We start from the raw sequence: 10000 nt of genomic DNA, 5'->3' as shown, positions 1-10000 counted from the left end.
AAATTACACTGTCATACTGTATAAACTGAAAACACCCTTTTTCCTTTGCTATATTTGTGTGTTTGTGTGTGTTTATGTTTGTGTGTGTGTGTGTGTGTGTGTGTGTGTGTGTGTGTGTATATGTGTGTCTGTGTGTGTGTGTATATATGTGTATATATGTGTGTATATGTGTGTGTGTGTGTGTGTGTGTGTGTGTGTGTGTGTGTGTGTGTGTGTGTGTGTTTTACAGGTTAAAACTCAAAATCTTTAACAGAGAACATTCTGTCCTACAAACTCTGCTTTCATGCCAGAATTGTATCAAGGTACAGTGTGTGTGTGTGTGTGTCTAATGTTGTGCTGTCAATGTTGGGCCCTTGTGTAAGACCCTTAACCCTTAATCGCTCATCTGTGTAACTGAGGTAACTGTAAGTCTCTCTGGAGACGGAGGTCTGCCAAATGTCGTAACTGTTAATAGAACTGAACCCTTAATTGTTTAATTAACCCTTACAAGACCATTTTGTGTGTGTGTGTGTGTGTGTGTGTGTGTGTGTGTGTGTGTGTGTGTGTGTGTGTGTGTGCCAGATGTGGGCGTGAGGCATGTCGAGAGCTGATTGGCTTCTACTTCACATGTGATCAGACACTAACGGTGTACGAGTATCGCAGTTTTGGGAAGAACAGGTGAGAAGCAATAACTCACTGAGCTGTGTGTGTTAGTGTAACACTGTGTGTGTGTGTGTGTGTTGTGTATCTTTTTGTGTGTGTTTATTCCAGGTGTGATAGTGTAACACTGTCTGTGTTTGTGTTTATGATGTAAAGCTGATTTTGGGTGGTTGTTTAACACTGTGTGTGTGTTTATTATAGGTGTATTAGTGTAACTGTGTGTGTGTGTGTGTGTGTGTGTGTGTGTGTGTTGGTGTCTTTTGTGTGTGTGTGTGTGTGTGTGTGTGTGTGTGTGTGTGTGTGTGTGTATATGTGTCTTTGTATATGTGTGTTTATTATCAGTGTGTTTGTGTAACTGTGAATGTGTGTGTGTGTGTGTTTATTACAGGTGTATTAGTGTAACTGTGTGTGTGTGTGTGTGTGTGTGTGTGTTTATTACAGGTGTAATGCACTGCCCTTTATTGCACGTGGTATTTATAGGACTCGAGGGAGACCATACTGTCTCTTTGACATCTCTCGGTACACACACACACACACACACACACACACACACACACACACACACACACACACACACAATAGTTTTTAATACCTGTCTGTATTATTTAGGGAGCGAATCTGCGCTTCAGTACAGACGGCCCTCACGTCCCCGAGAACCTGAGACAGCGGCCACATCTCACTGTCAGAGTAACTGATGTGGACGAAGAGGCCAAGAGTACACTACTGTAAACACACACACACACACACACACACACACAGGTGCTGAGGTGTTGTGGTTTCTTCCTCATACCATCTCATAGAGTTTTTCCTTCACCACACTCACCACTGTCTCACTCATTAGAGATCTTATAATTATAAGGAACAAACTTATAAAATTTTTATACATCTTTATAAAGCTGCTCTACACAAATACAGCTGAACTGAATTGAACTTAATTATATCGTATGTTTATGCAAATTGTTTAAAAAATGCACAAATATTAAATACCTCAATACATAAAAGAATACATAATATTTCACTAATTCACTAATAAATCACTTATTTCTGTCAAATGGATTTAATAAACCTGAGGCCATAAACATAATAAATAATATACATAATAAATAACATATAACATTTATATAAAAAATAAAACTCTAAACAGTATATTAGTTAATCTCTCACACACTCACACTCGTACACACTCTCACTCGCAAACACATGCACAAGTACACACACAAACACACACTTTTTCAGCCTATCCTGGTATTTTCACAGAGCCCAGTTTGGGGAGAGGGAACCTCATCTCTCCGAGGAGGAAATTTACCATCGGAAAACTCTGAAGGTCATTCAAGGTTAATATTTATCTTTTACACTCACTTCAGCTTTTCTCTTCAATCTCTTGTTTCCCTTTACTTTAGAAAGTGTAAATTCCTCTGTGTGTCAATTATAACATAAATAAACACACAGTCAAACAGAGGAGTGTAGAGGTCAGGGAACGCAGGAACTGTGTGGATGTTCAGACAGACCTGAGACAGACATTATACAGACCTGAGACAGACATTATACAGACCTGAGACAGACATTATACAGACGTTAGACAGACATTATACAGACCTGAGACAGACATTATACAGACCTGAGACAGACATTATACAGACGTGAGACAGACATTATACAGACCTGAGACAGACATTATACAGACCTGAGACAGACATTATACAGACGTTAGACAGACATTATACAGACCTGAGACAGACATTATACAGACCTGAGACAGACATTATACAGACGTGAGACAGACATTATACAGACCTGACCTGAGACAGACATTATACAGACTTGAGACAGACATTATACAGACCTGAGACAGACATTATACAGACCTGAGACAGACATTATACAGACATGAGACAGACATTATACAGACGTGAGACAGACATTATACAGACCTGACCTGAGACAGACATTATACAGACTTGAGACAGACATTATACAGACCTGAGACAGACATTATACAGACGTGAGACAGACATTATACAGACGTGGGACAGACATTATACAGACGTGAGACAGACATTATACAGACGTGAGACAGACATTATTCAGACCTGAGACAGACATTATTCAGACCTGAGACAGACATTATTCAGACCTGAGACAGACATTATACAGACCTGAGACAGACATTATACAGACGTGAGACAGACATTATTCAGACCTGAGACAGACATTATTCAGACCTGAGACAGACATTATTCAGACCTGAGACAGACATTATACAGACGTGAGACAGACATTATACAGACGTGAGACAGACGTTATACAGACGTGAGACAGACGTTATACAGACCTGAGACAGACATTATACAGACAGACATTATACAGACCTGAGACAGACATCATACAGATGTGAAACAGATGTAAGACAGACCTAAAACAGACATTATACAGATGTGAGACAGACACGAGACGGATGTGAGACAGATCTAAAACAGACATTATACAGATGTGGGACAGACACGAGACAGATGTAAGACAGACTTTACATTGCAGAAATACAGTAAAAAGTAGTTCTGCTTCTTTTCCTGAAGGTTTTGTGGAATCCATGCACCATCAGAGACCCACAACTACCACAAACTCTTCCCTCTGTAAAAATAGTTCCATCTCTTCAGCAGCTCATCTCACACTTTCATCCTCACTGAGAATTAAACACTTCTCTCTTCTCTTAGTTGGATTTACTCTTTGTTTTTGTTTTTTGTTTGGGTTTGTTCCAGCGTCTGTTCGTGAGCGGTTAAAGCATCGAGCGATCCGAACTCTGATTGGTTTGGGGAGGAGGATACAGAGTCTAGACGTGCAGCAGAATGGCATTGTGGGTAAAGAGCAGCTCAGAGAGTGTCTAATGGAGGAGCTGAGTCTCAGTCACCAGGTGCAGTAATGACTAATGACTGTGCACTTATGATGATGATGATGATGATGATGATGAAGAGCGGAAATTAAATGCATGTGGAATGATATATTTTGATGATTAATTTGTGGATGTAAAATAACACATGAAAGTGTCGCTGAAGTCCAAGAGCTTATTATTAATACTGTCTAAACAACACGGAACCAAAAAGACAGTCTAACCAAACCCAAACCAAACCTAAAACTAATCACAACACTAAACAATTCCAGAACTCAAACTGATCTCAAACTGAACTCAAATTAAACTCAAACCCAATGAACTGAAACCAAATCATTACTACTTCTAAACTAGAATCTTAAACAACTTCAACAGCAACGTTAGTCCTCATAACTGATCCCAAATCAAAACACAATCCAATTAGAAATGTACATATACCACATAATCTAATCAAAATCTGACTAATAATCAGATCATTCAATCCAGTAATCCACATGAACTGAAGTATAAATGATTGTAGTAGATTATTGTTATATTGGATGATGGCAGTGTGTCAGATCAGCAGGAGAGCTGCAGGGGTGTGTAGAAGTGTGCTATTGTTGTGTTGAGGTTGTGTAGCTGTGTGCAGGAGGTGGAGGTCATGTGGGGGATGGCGGGGATGCAGAAAGACGTGATGGTGGACATTGCAGAGACTCTGTGTGTCCTGACCGGAGACATGAACGAGAGAAGAAAGGCCGTGTTTTTAAAGGTCACTGAGCTCCAAATCCACAAACGCACAACGTGTAACACGTTCACACTCGATCCAGAATCAGGAGGTCTGACGTGTGTGTCTGTTTTCAGGTTTATATTAAACTCGACCCAAATAAATCCGGTTCCGTGTCTCAGACTGACATCGAGAAGTTTTACTGCGTTAATCAGCAGCAGCAGACTGAACAAGGTCAGAGACTACACAACTACACAACTACACTTAGAACTTAATTAATTATATATTACTTTTGATTACAACATGTGCAAAGGAGCGTGTGGGTTGTAGTCATTTTACAAAAATGTGGCATATAATAGCGCCCCCTACTGCCTCTGATGTGAAATGCAATTACTATGAAAATAGAAAAAAACTCTGAACAGAGCAGTAAACTGATTTATCTAAAGTTTGTGTTCTAACGTACCAGTGTACATTTATTTATTTACAGAGACTTAAAACACTTTTATACGTCGCTCTGGACACGGGCGTCTGCTAAATGCTGCAAATGTAAAAGTCAATGTACTGTTATTAATAATAATAATAATAATAATAATAATATATTATTATTTTTATTTTCTATGGTTTTATTTATATATAAAACCATAAGAAAGTATATCCTGAACAATAAGATAACGGATGCAGTGCAGCTCTTACAGTTACAAAGACCATTATTATGGTTATTGCGTGATCAGTACGAGGACGGATGTTTCAGTAATTGTGTATTTTCTGATTGCAGGAGCAGGATTTGATTTCCTGGAGTGTGTGTGTGACCCAGGAGCTAAACATGTGTCTTACGCAGAGTTTCAGGACTATTACGAAGGACTGAGCATCGAAATCCCCAATGACCAGGTTTACATCAACATCCTGAGTAGCACCTGGAATATTTAAATGTGTGTGTGTGTGTGTGTGTGTGTGTGTGTGTGTGTGTGTGTGTGTGTGTGTGTGTGTTAGTTGGGGTGGGGGTTGTTGCTGTTTTTATTTTGTATTGACTGTAGTCACAAAAAAATTCTTAAATCACATTTCTGTGTTTTTTTAATTCTGGTATTTAATCCACTGAGACGTTTGTGTTAAAAGTCCTTTGGGATCAGATGAATCTTCTGTTGCTTGATGTAGAAAAGTGAACACAAATCTATGCTTTGCTTTATTTTTACATATCAGTTTATAAAATCTGGATGTAACAGCACTACAGAAGCTGTTGGAAATGTTCTGTTCTGCTCCTGAAACTGTTTTTCATTGTGTTTCTCATTTAAACATTTTCTTGACCAGTTCATCACATTTACACTCGAAGTACAGCACAACACTGCTGCACTAAAAAATAATCACATTTATTTACAGAATTAAAACACATTATACCTTTATAAAATTCACAGACATCGTTAAATATTTAAATTCCTGCTGCTGGGATGAAACTTTAATCCGTCACGGGGGGATGGATTTATTTACACATTTAACAAATATCTTCACATTTTCATAATACACTGAATATTATTTTAGTTCTGTGTGAAATCACACATTGAGCACCTCATATAACCAGAATGGCATGATTCTTGTTGCGTAACACCTCTGTGAAGATGCGACTGTCGAATCAGACTCGGACTCGGACTATCCGGGATCGACCGGACGCACATTCATTTAAAACACTAAATATACAGTACTGACTGCACCCTACCTGTCACATGAAGTTTATTTCTATTGCGCTTTTCACAACACACATCATCTCAAAGCAGCTTTACAGAATTTAACAGTGAAGGTGAATGGTGTGTGTTTATCTCTGATGAGCAGCATGGAGTCTGTGGTGAAGGAAAAACTCCCTTAGATGTTATGAGGAAGAAACCTTGAGAGGAACCAGACTCAAAAGCAGAACCTCATCCTCATTTAGGTGACATCAAGAGTGTGATTATAGTCTTTAAACACTACAGAACACTGGAGAGTGAGAACTAACATGAGTACTGGAGTGTGTGATTATGACTGATGATCTTTCTACAGTCTTTTACAGTCATTATGGTTATAAAACTAGGAGCTACTGAGCAACTCATAAAATAGCTCAACATCTGAGATCATCACAGATCCAACACCAGCTTTTCCATGCCAGAGCCTTTAAACACTCCAGGAGGTCCAGTGTCCTGTGTGTTCAACACTCTGAATCACACCTGAGCTTCCAGCCAATCACAACCCAGTGATGAATTCAGGAATAAACAGTATGATGTTAATGAGGTACAGAAGACGATGGATTCAGTCACAACAGTGTTTTTACTTAAAAATATACAAATCATCAAACAGTTTTATAGAATAAAAGTTACTTCTAAATGAGAACATGACATTAACTTCATTTCACCCGTGTGTGTGTGTGTGTGTGTGTGTATACTGTTCCATCAGGGAACTACCATAAGTACCACCACTATAATAAAAAGCTGATAAAAAGAAAAGAAAAAAATGTGATGTTTATATTTAAAGGAAGGAAACGTGATTAACATCAGTGATAATAATAAACTCCATCCAAATCAAATCCAATTCAATTCGAAATGTGTTTATTATATGAAGAATGATGAAATACACCAGAATTCCCTCCGGATTTAATCAATTACATCACCACCCAGGGGTTGATGATTTTCCGTAACGGCACGTCCCTCACGTGTTGATCTGCCGTTAAGTAGAGAAATTAACTTTAATATAAATTTATCCATGACTTTTTTATTCTGTAATTATTTTGTAAATCTTTAATTTAAGGTTTCTGTAAATAACCCAGTTATAAGTCAATAATAAATGTTTACTAATAAAATCATAAAAATAAATACTTTCTGAACTGATTAATATTTAGTTCAAGTCTAATTTATTATATATACAATCGATTATTATTAATATATTTCTGATTAAACTACACACTATACCTGATTATAAATCATTTATTACTAAACCTTAAATTAAAGTTTTGCCATCACATAACAGTCAGATGTAAATCCAGATGTTTCAGATTCACTGCAGAGGAAATTCCGAACTTTGTTAAAGTCTTTTTTTGACAATAAAAGATTCTGAAAGTCTCGCGTTTGTCAGCAACAGTTTTTGTGCACGACATAAAGTTAAATCAACATCCTCATGTGTCGTCTCGGCCCGAGGTCCGGTTCTGACTCAGTGACCGTTGGAGAATCCGTTAGCAGAACCGTCACAGTGTGTATGGTTGTGGTTTTGTGCTTCGTCCTGACTCTCCTCTTCTTCATCACTTCGCTCATCACCTTTCATCTGGAAGTGCAGAAAGCAATTCATTGATATTATTCTTTTCCTGCTGTTTCCTCAGTAAACACATCACTGATAGCATTTCTGAACACACTCACTTCACCAAGCACCAGTTTTATGGCCATGCGCAGGATGAGCGACGCCCAGAAGACGTGCAGGAGCAGCAGGACCACCAGAATAGTGTTGAAGAAATAATATCCAAAAAAAGGCTGATACTCTTCCAGAGAATAAACCCAGGTGCAGTGGATCAACCTGCAACACCACACACACTTTAGCACACTCCTCTGTTCATTCATCTTCATTCACATTTACACCTGTTCCTTTCTTCTCACCAGAAAGGGAAGATGACCAGCCTGGTGATCATGAAGGTCACGGTGAAGAGGATGAAGAGGATGTTGCAGGTAAACTTCCATCCAGCGTAATTAAACACCTTCCCCAACTCACAGAGAGAAGAACCAGTTAAACATCATTTTTTACAAATAGCTTCACACAGCTCTTTACACACATTCTTTCATAGGATTAAAGACCTGCACACACACCTGGAGAACCTTCAGGGAACCTTCATGAAGCTTGTTTTTTTACTTGCAATTATGATAAAGGAACAAATACTAATATTATCACAAATAAAAGCCTATTTTCTATGTTTGTGCAAACCTTTAAATCAATTATTCACTATTTTCTTCTGATCACCAAAAAGTGTCTCACAAAGTCCACCTTCATACAGAACACATACACACTCAACATACACACGCTAGAGCTTCATGGAGCAGATGAGAGTATAATACTCTCAAATAACTTCTCTAAGAATGGTCTCTAAAGATTATATCTAAGAAACCCCTCAAGGAACTTCTCAAAGAACTTTTTAAGAAGCCTCTACAAGTAAAATCTCTGATAAACTTCTAAGTCTGTGACATTTTTTGTTGTCAACAACAAACAAAAGCATCACAAAATTCATGAAGGTAATGTTTATGTTGGGAATCTCCAAATGAGGAGGTCCATCACGCAATTCCAGTGACTGTATTTGTGAGAGTGATGGAGTCCTGAAGCTTGGCTGAGATCAGACACACACCTGGGTGAGTTATTGGATAAACAAGAAACATTTTGTCTGAATGAAACCTGCAGAGTTTAAACAGAAACATTCTCTTTTCTTCTCCTACCTCTAATAAAACATCAGCAGCGTCGTGCACCAGCATCACCAGAGTCCCGATACGGATGTAATTCGCACACCACGAGAACGACAACAGCGTTAAAGTGGCCCAGTGATGAACCAACTGCTCTTTAAAATCCTACACACACACGCACGCACGCACGCACGCACGCACGCACGCACACACACACACACAAAGTTATATACACACAACCACACACACAGTTATATACACACAACCGCGCACACAGTTTTATATATATATAACTGTGTGCGTGGTTGTGTATATAACTGTGTGTGTTGTGTGTATATAACTGTGTGTGTGGTTGTGTGTATATAACTGAATGTATATATATATATATATATATATATATATATATATATATATATATATATATATATATGAGGAAAATAAGTATTTGAACACTCTGCTATTTTGCAAGTTCTCCCACTTAGAAATCATGTAGGGGTCTAAAATTGTCATCGTAGGTGCATGTCCACTGTGAGAGACATAATCTAAAAAAAAAATCCAGAAATCACAATATATGATTTTTTTAACTATTAGATCAGTCAGGTTTCTGGCCTGTCGCTGAGAAACACAGAGTTTGAGCTCCCTCCAAAGATTCTCTATTGGGTTTAGGTCTGGAGACTGGCTAGGCCACGCCAGAACCTTGATATGCTTCTTACAGAGCCACTCCTTGGTTATCCTGGCTGTGTGCTTCGGGTCATTGTCATGTTGGAAGACCCAGCCTCGACCCATCTTCAATGCTCTAACTGAGGGAAGGAGGTTGTTCCCCAAAATCTCGCAATACATGGCCCCGGTCATCCTCTCCTTAATACAGTGCAGTCGCCCTGTCCCATGTGCAGAAAAACACCCCCAAAGCATGATGCTACCACCCCCATGCTTCACAGTAGGGATGGTGTTCTTGGGATGGTACTCATCATTCTTCTTCCTCCAAACACGTTTAGTGGAATTATGACCCAAAAGTTCTATTTTGGTCTCATCTGACCACATGACTTTCTCCCATGACTCCTCTGGATCATCCAAATGGTCATTGGCAAACTTAAGACGTGCCTGGACATGTGCTGGTTTAAGCAGGGGAACCTTCCGTGCCATGCATGATTTCAAACCATGACGTCTTAGTGTATTACCAACAGTAACCTTGGAAGCGGTGGTCCCAGCTCTTTTCAGGTCATTGACCAGCTCCTCCCGTGTAGTTCTGGGCTGATTTCTCACCTTCCTTAGGATCATTGAGACCCCACGGTGAGATCTTGCATGGAGCCCCAGTCCGAGGAGATTGACAGTCATGTTTAGCTTCTTCCATTTTCTAATGATTGCTCCAACAGTGGACCTTTT

The 10000-nt window shown here is 39.0% G+C and overlaps 2 protein-coding genes across 2 annotated transcripts in view; one reads left to right on the top strand and one right to left on the bottom strand.

Moving 5' to 3' along the window:
- Positions 1–5448, top strand: part of caps2 (calcyphosine 2) — a 10437-nt gene extending 4989 nt beyond the window's left edge. Inside the window, exons 8-15 of the mRNA XM_046864888.1 lie at positions 562–657; positions 1081–1158; positions 1248–1364; positions 1897–1973; positions 3396–3547; positions 4152–4271; positions 4364–4460; positions 5002–5448. Coding sequence (XP_046720844.1) covers positions 562–657; positions 1081–1158; positions 1248–1364; positions 1897–1973; positions 3396–3547; positions 4152–4271; positions 4364–4460; positions 5002–5153 — 889 coding nt within the window. The 3' untranslated portion in view covers positions 5154–5448. The remainder of the gene's footprint in view (positions 1–561; positions 658–1080; positions 1159–1247; positions 1365–1896; positions 1974–3395; positions 3548–4151; positions 4272–4363; positions 4461–5001) is intronic.
- Positions 5449–6776: 1328 nt separating this feature from the next.
- The window catches only part of cers3b (ceramide synthase 3b), an 8095-nt gene continuing 4871 nt past the window's right edge, over positions 6777–10000 (bottom strand). Inside the window, 4 exon segments of the mRNA XM_046864896.1 lie at positions 6777–7502; positions 7595–7748; positions 7829–7935; positions 8654–8782. Of these exon segments, the coding sequence (XP_046720852.1) occupies positions 7392–7502; positions 7595–7748; positions 7829–7935; positions 8654–8782 (501 nt within the window). The 3' untranslated portion in view covers positions 6777–7391.

The sequence above is a fragment of the Silurus meridionalis genome, chromosome 13, assembly GCF_014805685.1.
Source record: "Silurus meridionalis isolate SWU-2019-XX chromosome 13, ASM1480568v1, whole genome shotgun sequence".
Classification (NCBI taxonomy): domain Eukaryota; kingdom Metazoa; phylum Chordata; class Actinopteri; order Siluriformes; family Siluridae; genus Silurus; species Silurus meridionalis.
The sequence above is the reverse complement of the archived record's forward strand: the minus strand, read 5'-3'. Positions and strand labels throughout refer to the sequence as shown.